This window comes from Pogona vitticeps, chromosome 12 (assembly GCF_051106095.1).
Source record: "Pogona vitticeps strain Pit_001003342236 chromosome 12, PviZW2.1, whole genome shotgun sequence".
Lineage (NCBI taxonomy): Eukaryota > Metazoa > Chordata > Lepidosauria > Squamata > Agamidae > Pogona > Pogona vitticeps.
In genome coordinates this window covers 10,141,048-10,157,627 of record NC_135794.1, presented here as the reverse complement: position 1 = coordinate 10,157,627, position 16,580 = coordinate 10,141,048, and the positions used below count along the sequence as shown (strand labels likewise).

The following is a 16,580-nucleotide window of genomic DNA, read 5'->3' as shown; positions in this document are numbered from 1 at the left end:
GGGATCATGAAGCTTGCGCAAGGCATCAGTCCCCCATTTGGTCACCAGGAGCCAGGGTAAGCTGAAGGAGGCACAGGCTAAATTAGAGCTTTCCAGCCCCTTGCTCTGCAACAAGACCCTCCAACCCACAGAGCTGTACCGGCTCAGTGAGGCCAATGAAAAACAGAGGAGGAGGGCAGGAAAAAAAGTGTGCAACCTTTCAAGAATCAGGCAAGAGGTTAAGTTGGCAAAGGGGGTGTGGATCTGAAGCCCTTATTGCCTCTACAGGATTCTGGATCTCACGACTGGGGAAAGCAGCAGACCAAAAATTGAGCCCCATCAGCCAGTACAGTGGTGTTGCATTTTACTGGAGTAGCCCACAGACCTACTGAGGACTGGCAACTCAAATCAGCAGTTGTTCCTTAGCATGTTAGGCTGATAGGGCTACTAAACCAGTAGCCATCCTATTTGGACAGACAGGCTCTTCTTGGGCTTGTGGAAAGCCCAAGAATCACCCCCATAACAACCAGGAGTCAACAGAGTGTTGTGTGGCTTCAGTGTGTGGGATTTAATGACTGACAGCCCATCCTCGGCCACCAGGCCCTCCGATTTTGACCATTCCGCTATTCTGTCCCGGCTCGCACAAGCTCGAAGGCAGCCTATTTACCCTCCTGACCACGAGGTGGCGCGGTGCGAGAACTGCGAAGCCTTCGCTCCTGCTTCCCTTCTGGCCCGAGCTTCTTTATAGGCCCCTTCCCGGCATCCTTTGCTCTCTTTTGGACGGGCTACCGCCGACATGGTGAGTACGGGGAGGTCTTCATCCAGAACCATCCTCGGCCTGGCGGCTGTTCCGAAGGCATCGGGCCTGGTCTGAGCAGTTCCCCGGTCATACGGGCACCCAGGCCCCGTCTCTTGTCTCGGCAGGCCGGGCTGGTGGAGCGGGGAGGCCTGCTCCTTCAGGGGTCGAGATGCCAAGCAGGCCGCTCGGGCCTTGGCCGGCCCTGGGGTGAGGCTGGCCAGGCTCCGCGGGGCGCAGAGGTGTCTTGGGGGGTGTTGTCCGTGACCGGGGCCTTCGGAAGGAGAACAACGCGGGGCCTGGCCGCCTGCGCGGTTCCTGGGCCTTGGCTTGCTCGCCGGTGGAGGGAAGGAACGGGCTTTCGGCCTGACGCTTTTATTATTATTTATTTATTTAACTTATATGCCGCCCTCTCCTCCTCGGTGCTCTTTTGCACCCTCCTGGGGAGACGGAAGCCAGGAAAGTCTTCACTAAAAGGATTTCATTTTATTTTTTTTTGCTTATGGTTCAGGCCCCAAAAGCAGAGGCTAAAAGGCGATCTCTGGCTTATAGGCACGAAGGGTATAAAACAGATTCCCCTCCTCTTTATTTCCTCCCTCTCCGCATTAGTAACCTCATAAAACGGCTACAGGAAAGGATTCTTGGGTGGCGGTTTATTGGTTTGTTTTTGGTGGGTCATTTATGGGCTTACTTCGTTTGGTGAATCCACCCCATTCTTCACCCTGATTTAAAGGGTGAATCCACCCCATTCTTCACCCTGATTTAAAGGGTATGTACTTAGTGGCAAGTCCTGGTGCGCTCACCTGCAGTAGTGAAGGGAATTGCCGATTGCTGTCTGCATGCTCTGCTGAAGTGTGCAGGTTTCCCTCATGCTGGATGGGATGCCACAGAGATGAAGGGGTAGGAAGTTGATAGTGGTTTATTTGTTGATCGTTGAAGTCTGTTTGACCATAGCTAACTGGATGTTCTCTGTGTGGACAAGCACTCTTATGAAAAATTACCACTAAGAGTTTGCATGGGGGGGAAGTGGCACATTGTGTGAGCAATCCTGTTCCAGATGGCTTTTAACTGAAATAATATCAGCTGTAGGTCTGATAGCAATTTTTAGAATACATATTTTAATTGCATTTTAATTATTTTGCCTTTTTATTGTATTTTAAATGCTGTAAGCCGGCCAGAGACCTTCGGGTAGTGTGGGCGGCATATAAGTTAAATAAATAAATACATTCATGTCATGGGAACATTCCTTTTGTCTCTGTAGTTATTGACTAGTTGTAGGCAACTGTCAGAAAATAGTGCTGACTTGGAAGGGTTATAGAGGATTTGCTCACCATTTGTCACCTTTCATGAATCTCTTTAAGGCTTGGTTACATAAAGTTGCTGCCCTGTGTCAATGCCTCTTTATTTCCAACTTGTCATATTTTGAATCTTAAACCTCTGCTATAGTAGGATAGTTGCGAGAGAACCTGTTTCAGGATTCTTCTCTATCTGAAAAAAAAATTCTAAACTCTTTCTAAGATCAAAAATGGTTTCAATACTATTGCACCATGCTTATTCTCTTTTTGGAATTTCTTAGGGACGTGTGCGCACGAAGACAGTGAAAAAGGCTGCCCGAGTCATCATTGAAAAATACTATACCCGCCTTGGAAATGATTTCCACACAAACAAACGAGTATGTGAAGAGATTGCCATAATTCCTAGCAAAAAGTTGAGAAACAAAATTGCTGGGTAAGTTGTTTGGTTTTCCTCTGCTAGCATATGCTTGTGAGGCTGCCTATTGGAAGTTAAGCTGTGATGTCTCCTCCTTTTAGAACCTGCATCGAAAGTGATTTTGGTCTTGTTTGTGGCCTAGTCATTGATACTGCAGGAACAGCATCCTTGACAGCATTTCCCGTGTTTGGAGGACCATTTCTCAACCCTACCAAACCCTGAGCTTTTCAGACATTGTGACAGCTGCAAGATTAGCAGACAGATAGCAGAACTTGTTCCATTTGCACTTAGTGCCTAGATACGTGCTTATATATTTGGCAGATCGCCTCCTCCCACCCAGATCTACCCGAGTCACCCGACATAGCCAGCAGGGACGGCTGAGGGGACTGACGCCGAGGGAGGCCCGGAAGGAGAAAACGAGAAACCGGGCCTTCTCGGCAGTTGCCCCTCGGCTGTGGAACACACTTCCCACTGAAATTCAGCTTGCACCCTCGCTGGGTGTGTTCGAAAACCAACTAAAAACATGGTTATTCAGACAGGCCTTCCCCCCAGTCACCTAAGTTCTTCCCCCCCCCCCTTTTTTTTCTGGTTCTTAATGTTGCCATCTTGGATAGTATTAATTATAATAATTGCATTATGCTAGTTATTTTCTACATTGTTTTAATGTGTTTTAATTTTTGTAAGCCGCCTCGAGTAGACGTTGTCTAGAGGGGCGGGGTAAAAATTGAATAAATAAATAAACAAAATTATATGTGTTTGCGGTATGAGCTTTGTTGCTGCTGGCTTTTTCTCCTGTTAATTTTTTTGTGTTAGGAATATAGAGATTTGCAGCCAGGCATACTCATGTGCTGTCTCTCTACAGGTATGTGACCCATCTGATGAAACGTATTCAAAGAGGACCAGTCAGAGGTATCTCCATCAAACTGCAGGAAGAGGAAAGAGAAAGGAGGGATAACTATGTCCCTGAGGTATGTTTTGAGTTTCTTGAAGTATGGGGGCTTTTGTTGTTAATTAGATGGTTGTGAATTAATAGCCTCTGCTTTCTAGCATGATTTGGGATACTTTGTGTATTGTATTGAAGCAAGTAAACAACAAACAGAAAATACATATGAGCCACCTCCTTCAAATAGTGCAGTTAATTTAGCAAAGGGAGCTTTGAACAACAACTGGCGTATCTGGGATACTGTAAAACTTGATCACAGATTGCAGTACTTGTAGTGTTCTAGGGAATCAACTGATGGTTTAGCTATCTGGCTGTGGATCCATAGTTTGGGAGATTCATTCTCCACTGTAAGAACACAGCTAGTTTGTGTTGCCATGGGCAGACAGCACAGTCCCAGGACGCACCCAGAAGGAAATGGTAGCTGCTTCCTAGTATTTTTTACCTAGAAAACCCTGAAGAGGGTCAGCGTAAGTCAGAATCATAGAATCATGTTGGAAGGGGCCCATAAGGCCATCAAGTGCAGGAATACAGATCAAAGAATATCTGCCAGGTGGTTGTCTTAATTTTCTCTTGAGTGCCTCCAGCATTGGAGCACTCACCACCTCTCAAGATAATTGATTATATTGCCATATTTGCTCTAGCAGGAAGTTTTTCCTGATATTCAACTGAAATCTGGCTTTCTGTAACTTGAGCTCATTGTTGCGTATCCTGCACTCTGGGATGATCAATAACAAATCTGTATGACAACCTTTCAAGTATTTGAAAAATGCTATTATAGTGCCTCAGTCGGAAAGTTCCAATACATTCCAATGAGAGAAAATTCAAAAAAATCACTAAAATTTAAGGACGACTCAAAATTTAAGGATGACCCTATGCAAACTTAATTTGGTGTTGTTCTGAGTCGTCCTTAATTTTTGGTGATTTTTTGTTTTCCCTATTTAAATGCATTGAACTGTCCATTCAATTGATTTAAATGGGGAAAATAAAAAAATCACCAAAAATTAATGAAGACTCAGAACAAAACCAAATTAAGTTTGCACATGTTTCACAAGGTGCACTATGGAATCCAAGCATTTAAAACAGGTTTCAAACATTTTAAGACACTTTTAAATGAGCAAAAAGGGACATCGTTAAGTGAAATTCCCCCATAGAGAACATCGTTAAACGATGGGGGAAATTCCTCAAAAAAACCCATCGCTGTGTGAATTCATCGTTGTATGAAGCAATCGTTGTGCGAGGCACCACTGTATATCTTAAAATCAGTTTTTAAGATTTCAAATTGCCTTTTTAAAGTTTCAGTCAGGTTTTTGTAGTTTTTATTCAGACATTTGTCTTTAAAAGCTGTAGGGTGGCAATTTTAATTTAAAGGATATTATTGCTCAAAAATCCATTATACAATAATGATTGTAAATGTTAGTTCTATATTATGAGACAATTCAAATAATCCTCTTTTTTGGCAATTTAAAGTGCAATCATTCCCAAATTCAACCCTCAACTTTATGAATTTCTATAGTTTTCTTTCCATATAGATTATATAGTTAATCTTTCTGTCTCCCTGGTACACAGCCTAGTAGATTATCAGGAGAAATTGTGTTTTTCAAACTGGGTTTGTGTCTGCAGCGAGACAGAATTTTTTGCAACAGTACATGTAAATGAGCAATAGTAGATGTATAAAGGTAAAGGTTCCCCTTAACATTTTTAGTTCAGTAATGTCCGACTCTATGGGTGGTGCTCATCCTGTTTATCAAGCCGTAGAGCCAGCGCTTGTCCAAAGACAGTTTCCGTTGTCACGTGGCCAGCGTGACTAGGGAATGCTGTTTACCTTCCCACTGAGGTGGTAGCTATTTATCTACTCGCATTTACATGCTTTCAGACTGCTAGGTTTGCAAGAAGCTGGGACAAAGCGATGAGAGCTCACTCTGTCGCATGGATTCGATCTTACGACTGCTGGTCTTCTGACCCTGCAGCACAGGCTTCTGCGGTTTAGCCCGCAGCGCCACCACATCCCTAGGTAGATGTACTTAGCCCTATTTCCCAACCCTCACTGTACTTACTTGTGCAGCCTTCTTTTGTCTTGACATGATATAATTTAGGAAATTTTTGGACGCTATATAAAATCTCTAGATTTGTTTTCAGTAGTTTCCTTAAGTGATGCTGTCCCCTTAAGAGTAACAGTTTTGCTATTGTTCCTTGGCATCTTTGTGTAGACATACCATACTTTTCCGTGTATAAAATGCTATTTTTTCCCTAAAATCATTACACTAAAAATTGAGGGGTATCTTACACAGAAGTAAGCTGAGATAGCTGAGGAGAGAACAAAATCACATACCTTGCCTCTGTAGACTGGCTTCCTTCAATCACAAGGCTTAGCTGCTTCCAATCAGGAGGCTTAACAAAGCAAATCGTGCTGCTTAGCTTCCTAATAGCTTCCTCCAATCATGAGCCTTATGGAACTGATGTCAGCTGATGCCAAACAAACCAATTGGAACACACCTGGTTGAAAGTGGAGCCTGTAAGCAGTGCTCAGATTCAACAGGGACTCGTAATGTCCTAGCAATTTGAGCCCAGAGGCTGAATACTCAAAGCTACATTTTCTTAATTTTGGGGTTAGAAAAGTGTGGGAGGTGCCTTATAAACATAAGGTAAAGGTTTCCCTTGACATTTTTAGTCCAGTCGTGTCCAACTCTAGGGGCGTTGCTCATCCCGTTTTCAAGTCGTAGAGCCAGCGGTTATCCGAAGACAATTTCCGATGCCACATGACCAGCGTGATTAGGGAACACCGTTTTACCTTCCCACCGAGGTGGGACCTATTTATCCACTCGCATTTGCATGCTTTCAAAACAGAAAAATGCAGCAGTCTAGCCTTCTCGTCCTGAAAGTGAACACTTTCAGATGCTGTCAATGTAAATATTACTGGAAATGGAATGAATCTGGGCAAGGTGATGGTGAAAAATATCTCTTCTGAAAAATACGTACATGAAAATTACGTACATTAGGACTGCACCCCCCCTCCAGGGATGCAAAAAACCCTACATAATGCATTGTCTCTCACTACCTCTAATGGACATTTCTGGCAATTACACCCTGGAAATAAATATAATTATGTATTTTGGGAGGGAATGTTTAATATTTTCATACAGCGGATAGGTGAATCAGTGGATACTGATCCCACAGATGGGGGGTGTACTGCTGTATTAATATGTTAAAGCAAACGAGTGCTCCATTTGGGAAGAAATCATGTGATTAAATTGAATCCGAATAATGATTTAAATCAGTATGATTGAAATTAAGTCAAGCCAGACTTGTTTTCACTGTTTCATACTGCACAGTTCATTTGGCTCTATTGAGAGTAAACTAGCCAAGCCATATGAGTATTCTGCTCTTGTGAAAAATATGGTGTGGAGAAAGACACTGGAATGATTTCAATTAGGATAAAAAGATCCCTAGAATGTGGAATAGCCCTTCTGTAGCTTCAAAGCAAACCAAAGTGTGCTGCTTATATACTGTCCCATAGCGCTTCAAGCACTCTGGATGGATTACAAGTTGATGATGCACATTGCACCCCAAGCAAGCTGGGTAATTTTACCGACCTCAGAAGAATGGAAGGCTGAGTCAACCTTGAGCCAGCTACCTGGGATTGAACCCCAGGACGTGAGCACAGTTTTGGCTGCACTCCAGCAGTTTAACCCCTGTGCCATGAGGCTCATTCCGTATGAAGCAAGAATTCTCTGTGTTGCTTCAAATGAATTGTGCCCCTCCATTGGAATATATTTCCTCCTTAAATAGTTGTTTCTCTTTTCTGAGAACTGTTGATCTTGTAGCTTCTACCTGTTTAGATGGCAGCATGTAATCTGAGTATATCCAGATGTACGTGTTCTTGATAGAGTAATTAAAAATAAAGAACTTAAACATAGTGTAGTTTCCTTTAGTGTGTCTTAGCAATTCTGAATTATTTATCTCTTGGGATAGCAGAGACCTAGCTAACTGATTAATTTTGGTATCAAAAAACATTTAGGGTTATGGGATACAGGTTCTTTCTTAATGGTTTTTCAAGGAGCTTGTTTGGAGGAAATGTCTGCAGCTGCTTACACAATCCGAGAAGTGGCCTCACAGAGGGTATTGTCCAGCCTGCTTTTGGGAGCCTGATTGCAAGCAAAGGCTAACTGCTCACCTAGCTCAGTGGTTCCTAACCTTGAATACCCCAGGTGTTCTCAGACTGCAGCTTGCAGAAACCTCAGCCACGACAGCTCGTGGTGAAGGCTTCTGGGAATTGCTGTCCAAGAACACACAGGTGAACTCAGAGCTGGGAACCACTCAGCTAACTCCTTGTAGCTCTTTGTGTTCATGCATTTGTGAGGATGTGTTTTTTTCCTTCTGGGCTTTTTTGTTTTTCTCTAAATGTGAAATAGCATCCCTTCACTGGGGAGAACACAGTGCAAAGTGATTTACACTGTGGTTTGCACTGAAACTATACCTAACTCTATATTAGTGACATTTTATCCATTCCTGCATTGTACGGCCGCTGTGTTGATCACTTCATTGTTACTAAATCGAAACTGTGTAGTTCGGTTACAAAATGTTGACATATAGATTGTACCATACAAGTGTAATCACTACCCTTAGTGGTGTAAGAGATTTTTTTTGTAACTCGTGGTAGAAGGCTGAAAATACACACTATACAGATGAGTCATGTGTGTGACCCTTAAATTCCAGCAGAAACCTTCCTAGCAGATGCAGGAAACAATTACGACAGTAAAATATTGCTCGGCGAGTACGTACTTTATAGGTAATTCTATAAACCCCTAGTGTTGTAGATGATCATATTTGCACACTATTTCAAGATACTGCCCATTACTGCTTCAATGTTTCTTGCAATCGGCCACTAGTGAGTTCAGACTGGTGAGGCAGTTGCTGGCATAATGCATGCATCGAGCAGTTGCTGGCACTGCACTGGTCTTATATTTGGATGTATACTGTGTTGATAGTCTGTGGCCTGCCATTCTAACCAAATCCATCTTTGTCACTGTTAGGTTTCTGCTCTGGATCAGGAGATCATTGAAGTGGACCCCGATACCAAGGAAATGTTGAAGCTACTGGTAAGCAGGGGAGCTGAATGGCTGCCAGCAGAACTGCTTTTTGTTGCAGCCAGCTGGTTTTTCTTGACAATAATAGCTACCTGCATCACAGCAGTGTTGAGGTCAATTTTTGGAGGCCATCTGCTTGCAGGCTACAGTATTAAATGGATCTTGTTGGCTAAGCCTTAGTGTTTGGGAAACCTTGAAATGTACTCCATGGATGCAAATTGTGTTCATTAATACAGTATCCCATTTGGTCTGTGTACCATAATGTTTTAGGTGAAAGACTACGTAGGTTATTTGATGCAAGGGATTTAGCACATCTTGAAGGAATATTCCCATTGGTTTAGCTTGTATTGGTGAATGTTCTTTGTTCTGTGTTCTTCCAGGACTTTGGCAGCCTTTCTAATCTGCAAGTCACGCAGCCCACTGTAGGGATGAACTTCAAAACCCCAAGAGGTGCCATCTGAGGCCAGTTCCATTCTGCCAGTTTTACAATAAATACATAGAAACACAGTGTTGACGTTCTTGTCTGATTATATATCGTGCACTTCTGTATGTGCGGAATAGTAGTGTGTGAGGACATTGCCATCCATCTTTAATGACAGAGAGGCCAGGTTTCAGGAGGCCAGTGAGAAGTGTCCAAACAACTATAAAGGTAAGCAGGCACCTCTTGCTGTAATTTGCATGATTATTTGCTGGGCCCATAGGAGAGCATTCACTGTCTCCTTTCTGCTTGGAAGATTTGCAAAAATTGCTAAACAGCAAGAAGATTGCCCCTATTGCAGGTTGTTTCCACTTTAAAACTAATGGAGGTGAGATCAATGATGACTATTTGCAGAGCAGTAGCAAATTTTACTTAGCCTTTAAACCTTTACCTTCAGCCACAAATGCTCCCAGGGAAATAGTGTTACAGCCTGGCCCCCAGGTTTACAGTTGAAATGGTACAGAAGGAATTAGAGATGGGGAGGGAAGGAGGGAGGAAGGAAAGAAGAAGACTGGTGTAACTCAGTGTAGTGTAGCGCATGACTGCAGAGCTTTGCACTGGGAATTAAAATTCACACTGCATTCCTGGAATGGGGGTGTCAGCGAAGATAATCTGGAAAGTGTGTGGTTGATGGGTTTTTGTTAACTTGCCACTATGTAGCACCGACAAGTTATATGATGTCAAAGTGCAACCAGAAGAGGAAGTGGTGAACTATTTCTGAGCACTTTATATGTCCTTATAGCCCTAAGTCAGAAAGGGGCAAAAACAGCACATTATTATGGCTGCTGCTACTATTAATATTAGGGTGGGGGCTTATATTGATCACTTACATGAAAAACTGTTCAGACAGTCTGCTGGAAAAGTTCCACCCTTGATATGGTCAGTCTGTTGCCTGAAGCAGCTGTCACAAGTGGATAGCTTCCAATAAAGCTTCCAACAGGATGGAGCCGAGTGGGTAGACCCATTGTGGTGGTTGGCCTCCTTCAAGGTGTGCCGTGCAATGTGCCACATGGTTGGTACAGTTTTGGGAGAGATGCTGACTAGAATGCTAGCGTTCCACAGAAGGAAGACCCAAAACATGTTTTGTTGAAGCAAACAAAAGGGGCAGCAGTAAGTTATGTGCATATCTGTAATAAGATTTGACCTTCCTGGTTTCATTGTCCTCCCAACTATGGGTGAAACCATGGATACAATTGTGCCCTGCTTAACGATTGCCTTGCTTAACGAGGAAATTGCTTTACGATGAGGTTTTTGCGATTGCAAAACGATGGTCTAAATGGAATTTTGATAGCGATGATCGGTTCCCTGCTTCGGGAACTGATTTTTGCTTTACGATGATCAAAAACAGCTGATCGTCGAGTTTCAAAGTGGCCGCTGGCTGAAGAAAATGGCCCCCTACTGTGCTTAGGGACGGATTCCTCGCTGCACAGGCATGGAAAATGGCCGCCCCTATGGAGGATCTTCGCTGGACGGTGAGTTTTCAGCCCATTGGAACGCATTAACCAGGTTTTAATGCGTTTCAATGGGCTTTTTAAATTTCGTTTGATGATGTTTTCGCTCTACAGTGATTTTGCTGGAACGAATTAACATTGTCAAGCGAGGCACCACTGTACTTGCCCTGCTGTTTGGTCTGCCCTGGAGATGGGCTGCTTTGTTCCTTTTTTTGGCAACCTCATGGCATGTGTGCCATTGCAAGCCAGTCTGCTCCAATCGGTGCCTGCCTGCACCTTTTTGGGTCTTTGTCAGGGGCTACTGATTTTCAGTGCAGGTAGGATCACTGTTTTGCTTCAGTTCCCACATGTGTGATCTCGGGTTAAGTCAAAGTGGTTGTATGGGTATCCATTGCTGAACCTGCTGAACAGTCTTGAGAAATAGGAAACGTCTTGGCTGCTTAACTGCAGAGGGGAAGAGAGAGGAGGTTTTCTTTCAATTGTTGCTTAGTGATGCTTTGGAATAGATTTTTTTTAAAGTCATTTCAGTTTATTGCTGATGTGTTATGTTGGTTAGCAATGATTTAAAAAGAAATGGGAAGCTTCCTTCCCATCTGCAGGTGAGTGAAAAGTAAGCTTCACATTTCTCAAATGACTTGGAGAAAGCACAAGGAAGGGAATTTAAAGGTCATCTCTTCCCCTCACCAGATTTTGCTGTATAGCTTGGCACTCACTCATTCCTTCTCCCCTTCTTCCTTGGCAGCCCAGAGCAGGTGATCTGCCCTAGCATCCCAAGGAGAACCCATCAATAGGATTTATGAGGTCACTTGGAGGGTATTCAGTTGTTGGTACAATGGAAAAGGATGGGCACAGAAAGTTGCCATATCTAATGCTTTGGATTTTTTACAGAACGGTATAAGCAGGGGCCTTAACATCTTAAGGAGGATGGTTGCTGCCCTAGCCACCATCTAGGAAGGGGAATTTCTTGTACAGTATATGGATAAAAACATGAAGTGGTTTCTCTGAGGCATGTCCTTAAAACTCTTCCTGGCATTCATGGATTTCCTTCCTGGAACTTCCATATTGTTATAAAGGCCCTGAACAAGGCACCCTTTAAATTGCTTAGAACGGGATCATGAAAACATCTTTCTTGGAAGGTGCTTTTCCTGACAGCCTTAGCTAAGAGGGTCTCTGAGTTAGGTGTGAGTTGTGTCTAATCCATGCTGAGTCTGTGGTCCTCTGGTAGGATTCACCTTTTGTCCTAAAGTTCAGTTCTATTTTCCATCAGGCACAGGAGCTTAATTCTCCTCTCCTTCTGTCCTAATCCATGCACAATAGTAGAGAAGGTGTGGTATATCTTGACTTTTCAGATGTGCTGATTCTGTTTTTTCCCCCCATGAAAGTTGAATGAGAAGGCATCTGAATCAGTGCTGGCCGTAGCAGCCTGTTACTTGGTTTGGCCAAGATGGGAATCGGAGCACACACTGCTCAAAGTGCAGCCATGTCGACAGCCTTTGGTCCTAGGCTCCCACCTGAATACTTGCAGGGCAATCACTTGGAGGGCATAGTCTCTGTTTGTCAGGCATTAAAGGCTGGACCCTTTTTGCCTAAGCAGTGGCATCATTTGGATTGTGGGGTCCTGCAACACGGGGTCCCCCAGTAGGTAGCCAAATAGAAACCTGGACCGAGAGCATCTGCAAACCATCCAGTATTGTAAACTTCGGTAAGTCCTATTGTACAGCCTTTCCCACTTTGGTTAGAAAAAGGGACTGTGGTACCTGCCATGAGTCGTTCCTTTTATACACTGGAAGAAGGGCATCCTTTGCCACCTGCTGTTGGTACCAGGTTATAAAGTGGCATACAGAGAAAGTGATGAGTAATTGTCTAGCTGGCCTGACATTCCCAGTTCAGTTATCTGTTCTGTGTTTTGTTGATTGTTGATTAATAAAGAAGAAATTTGAAGAGAGGACAGAAGCTACAAGTTATCCTCCCCACTAGAGGGAGCAAACAGCTCCGAAAAGATTGGTTTCGTCTATTTGCAGCTTGAAGGGTGCACATTTGCTTGAATTGACAGGAAAACGACAGAATATAAAAGGTATGAAACTTACAGAGGTTTCAGAGTCTATTCCCTCTCAGCATAAAAACTGGACCACCTTTCTAATTGTAGTCCCTGCTAGGAATGCATCAGAGATGAGTATGTGGATCTTGATATTTGCATATAATAATTTGTTTTTAATCTACAGCTGGACATGTTGGAAAGCTGGCTGTCTCTTTCATGCAAATGCTTGACAAAAGATAACATTTCTAAAAGCCCTCTAGGAAAGCAGGTTTCTTAATTTTAAGGAGGCAGTGAATTCAGCATAGGTCTTACTGGGTTATATGGGGCTTTTTGTTTAGACTAGTATATGAAGAAGCTGGCTGCAAGTGTCCCAATTCTTCCCCTTAAATGATTTCCATGTTTGAAGGCTGGCATATGGAAAGTATGGTTCTCCCAATGTTGGACTGCAGGTCCCATAATCCTTCATTATTGACTATGCTGAATAAGGCTAATGGGAGTTAATCCAAAAACATCTGCAGGGAGGCAGGAGCCCATCCCTGTTCTACACAATGCCCTTCTCCTCCCATTTCCTTCTCATCTCTGCATGATCTGCAGTTGATCACAAGCTGAGAAGAGCAGGAATGGCTATGCCATGAGTTATATGCAGTTGGCCTGTAAATAACTTTGTCTTGAAGAGAGGAAATGTCTCTTTTCATCCAGGGCAGAGCAGAGGCCTTTGTGAGGCTCTAGGAGTCACGTGGGAGCTCTGTTGTCACCTGTTGCAAAAGGCAGCCATAGCAAGTGGGGCGCATACCAGGAGACAGGATTGTAGGGCTGGGGCAGAGGGGGCCTCCTCATTGCATCTGTTGGCTTTTGGTGATAATAAAAAATACATATAGCCTGCAGAGTCTGCACACAGCAGCTTTGAAGTGTACTGATAAAGCCACTTGCCAGAGTTAAATTTGATGTTCTAACGTGTTTGTACCTGAAATTGATAGCAAAATATCACTTGTGCTTTTGATCATAACATTAAAGTTTACTATTTATAAAGATTTGTAAAAGATACCAGAACTCGTAGAGCTTAGACATTTGGCATTTGTAATACATGTTCTTGACTCATTGACAAACATATTTTTTTCTAGCAAATAACTATCTCATGGTAACACTATTACATTTGTAAGCCTCATCTGGCCGTATCACGACCTGTCAGGATAAGTATGGCTTTGAGTTTTCTTTTACGTCCATCCCATGTACCGCCCGTCATGCTGGTCTTGCAATGACAAGGCAGCAGTTGAATTAGCCTGATCAGAAGTTGCTGCTTTGAGTACTGATTCACCTTTTTTTTTTTTTTTTGGCTGCACTCCTTTGCTCACCATAAGGCCAGGGGATAAGACTTCGGAGTTCTTAATCTTTTTGTCCTCCAGATGTTTTGGACCTCAACTCTCAGAAACCATAGCTGATGTCCTAGGATTCTAAGAGCTGAACTCTGAAACGTCTACAGGACGAGCAATTATAAATAACTGAATGAAAAGATATGGACCCACCCACCAAATCCATATGTGAGAGTGGCAGGAGGTAGAGCTGAGCTAATCATGTACTGTATTGTCTGACCCACAGATGGGAATGACCTCTGTGTTTGAATATATGCATACAGTGATTACAGATCAGGAGTTGCAGCAGTCTAGTTAGGGTCCTGGGTATAAGGATCCTATTAAATCATGTGAAGTCAGACATCCTTGCTGATTTCTGCTTGCCATCCAGTGATTGAGCAATTTACTCTGGTTTATATTTTGCCCACTTGTTTTAAAGGGGTTCAGGCTATATGAGAGCAGCAATGTGGAACTAATACCAGCAGAAAGACTGAATTCAATTTCAGAGAGGTTAGGAGGCTGAAATAGATGGAACCCGTAATAAGCTTGAAGCTCTTACTGCCAGAAACCAGGCCTGGGGAGGGAAGAAATGAATGATGTCATGGGGAAGTTGATTATGTCATGGGGAAAGAGGAACGGCTGTGTGTGGAAAGACAGAATGAATAAGAGAAACAGCTGAGCATGGAAAAAAAATTCAGATTAATCCATGCAACTTTATTCTTGCCATTTCTGTGTTTTGAACTGACAGCAGGACATTTTGACATTGGAGCTGGTGTGTTGGGAAGATCACAAGAGAGATGCAATAGAATGGAAGATTTATCCAATTTATTCCAAATTTGACAAAGACTAAGAAGCTTGCCACATTAAAAAATGTATAAGACCAAAGGAAGAAAACAGCACGCTCTGTGCTTGCAAATTCCCTTTATCTCTTGACAAAAACCACCCCACTCAGCATATCAGGAAGAGTTGTCTTCCAATAAAGGGAACAGGTGGGACTCAAGGTTGAAAATGCAAAACTCCACATGTAGTTTAGCACCTTGTGTAAATCAGATTAAGGTGACTGCAGGAATCTCCAATAACATACTGTACAAGTTTAGAAACATGACAGTCACCTAACAGACACATGGCTTTAGTAAGATGAGAAAACTAGGAGAAACACCAGTATCAGAGAGATTCTAACAGTACCTGAAAATCCAATTTAGGTGTATCCTGTGCTAGTTCTTATCTAAAAGGACAGAAACGCTGGCCTCATATTGATTTCTACCCCTATTTAATGATCTGAGAATATGAAACTATAGAGCGTAACAATTTTATAATGTTGGAAAACAATTTTTGCCATTACAGGATTACTTGGTGAAAAAGGATTCTATTAAACTAAAAAAAAGGTGGATTCTCATCAGTAGAACACTCTGTGTCCTTGTTGTGGCTGTTAGGTAGCCAATAAAACCCAAACGAGAGCAGTTTCAGTCTCTTTATTTAGCTAAGCAAAGCAAATGGCCGAACAATCCTCTGCACACAGGCAAGGATTTCCCATTCACCTCTGCAGTTCAATTCCAGACATACTTACACCCTTAACATCTGCTCTCTCTACCACAAGTCTGTGGCTTTCTTGTTTTTCTTTACACCCATAAAGGTGTAACCATCTGTGACTCGTGCCCACCTCAGCTCATGCATCCTGTTACCAATACAAGATTAAGCAGATAAGATTATACAAAATAACTGCAAGATGCAAATGTTCCACACTTCAAACTTTTAAAAGGTACAGCCGAGAGAAAAAGCTATAGCTGTAGATACAAAACATTTGATGTTAAAATCTAGAATGCTTCATCCAAAAATATGCCAGCCTGGCTGATACGGAGAGTGGATCAATCCCATTTATTTCTGAAGATCTCAAAGGTGACATTAATTAACTTGGAAACCAGCTCGGCTGAATCTTCAATTTGAGTGATCCCATTCGCTTCTTCAACAGGGCGGACAAATCCCTTCTCAGAAGATCCGGAAAAGAGGGCACTCTTTCAGTTTCACCCACTAAGGTCCACCGTTGTGTATGTGCGTGTGTGCACGCACACGTGCATAAACCCAACAAGAGGTGTGTGCATGTGTGTAAGCCAACATGAATTTAAAGGCACCGGTACATTTAAGGTGCAGATTTAAAAAAAAACAAAAAGCATCAGCCGAGGGGATGGAACTGGGGTGGGGAGATATAATCCTTCACACATATACATACACACAAACCTTAAGTGCAGTTCTAAAGAAAATCCCTGGTCCGCATCTAGCAGGTGCTTTCGAGGGAAGGGGCCAGGGGCACCTCTTGAGCGGGAGGGACCTCCCAAGGGTGCTTCGCCAACAGCCCCCCCCCTAAATTCCGCATCTCTGGCCCCGCTGCCCAAGGGCTGGGGAGCGTTACACCCAACACAGGGGGAAGCCACGTCGTCCCACCCCTGCCTTCAGACGGCGTTTCCGGCCCGTTCCGTCCACGGTAACGGAGCATCCTCGTCCCTTGCGGCCCAACTCCCATCCCCACGGAAGCAGAGAGGGCTATACGGCCACCGAGCCGGCCCCGAGTCTAGGCACGCTTACTCTGGAGTAAGCCGAGCTTCCTACCCACCTCCAATCTGTACACGTGCAGTGGTTGAGACGGCCCTTTCCGGGCACGAGGCTGGCTGAGCCGGGAGCGCCCCCCGCCCCGCCGTCCGGCCAAAGTCCCTTTTCGGGGCGACCGCGGCCAGGATCCGCCGGGAAAGGTCCGGCG

General features: G+C 43.7%; 2 protein-coding genes, 1 long non-coding RNA gene and 1 other non-coding gene across 6 annotated transcripts in view; 3 read left to right on the top strand and 1 right to left on the bottom strand.

The window, feature by feature from the left end:
• Positions 1-624: 624 nt before the first annotated feature.
• RPS17 (ribosomal protein S17) lies at positions 625-9,019 on the top strand. Its single transcript, XM_072981984.2, has 5 exons — positions 625-778; positions 2,352-2,503; positions 3,348-3,453; positions 8,459-8,524; positions 8,893-9,019. The coding sequence occupies exons 1-5, from the start codon at positions 776-778 to the stop codon at positions 8,971-8,973; spliced, it is 408 nt and encodes a 135-aa protein (XP_072838085.1). The 5' UTR covers positions 625-775; the 3' UTR covers positions 8,974-9,019.
• LOC140702483 (small nucleolar RNA SNORA71) lies at positions 2,588-2,719 on the top strand. Its single transcript, XR_012081671.2, has one exon. It is a non-coding gene; the product is annotated as a small nucleolar RNA SNORA71 (small nucleolar RNA).
• LOC110084441 (uncharacterized) lies at positions 8,562-16,565 on the bottom strand. Its single transcript, XR_002301481.3, has 2 exons — positions 16,437-16,565; positions 8,562-15,503 (listed from the first exon to the last, which is right to left on the bottom strand). It is a non-coding gene; the product is annotated as an uncharacterized LOC110084441 (long non-coding RNA).
• The window catches only part of PML (PML nuclear body scaffold), a 33,116-nt gene continuing 25,563 nt past the window's right edge, over positions 9,028-16,580 (top strand). For 2 of the 3 annotated variants that reach the window (XM_078381099.1, XM_078381096.1), the window contains exon 1: positions 9,028-9,161. The gene's annotated coding sequence lies outside the window, so the exon portion shown is untranslated. Of the gene's footprint in view, positions 9,162-16,288; positions 16,308-16,580 lie in introns of those variants that run through there. The other variant, XM_078381097.1, reaches the window with a different exon arrangement.

Excerpts from the sequence above, each read along its gene's own strand:
- RPS17 (XM_072981984.2), top strand. Across the intron at positions 2,504-3,347 it reads TTGAGAAACAAAATTGCTGG|GTATGTGACCCATCTGATGA; the intron begins GTAAGTTGTTTG and ends GTCTCTCTACAG. Across the intron at positions 8,525-8,892 it reads AGGAAATGTTGAAGCTACTG|GACTTTGGCAGCCTTTCTAA; the intron begins GTAAGCAGGGGA and ends GTGTTCTTCCAG.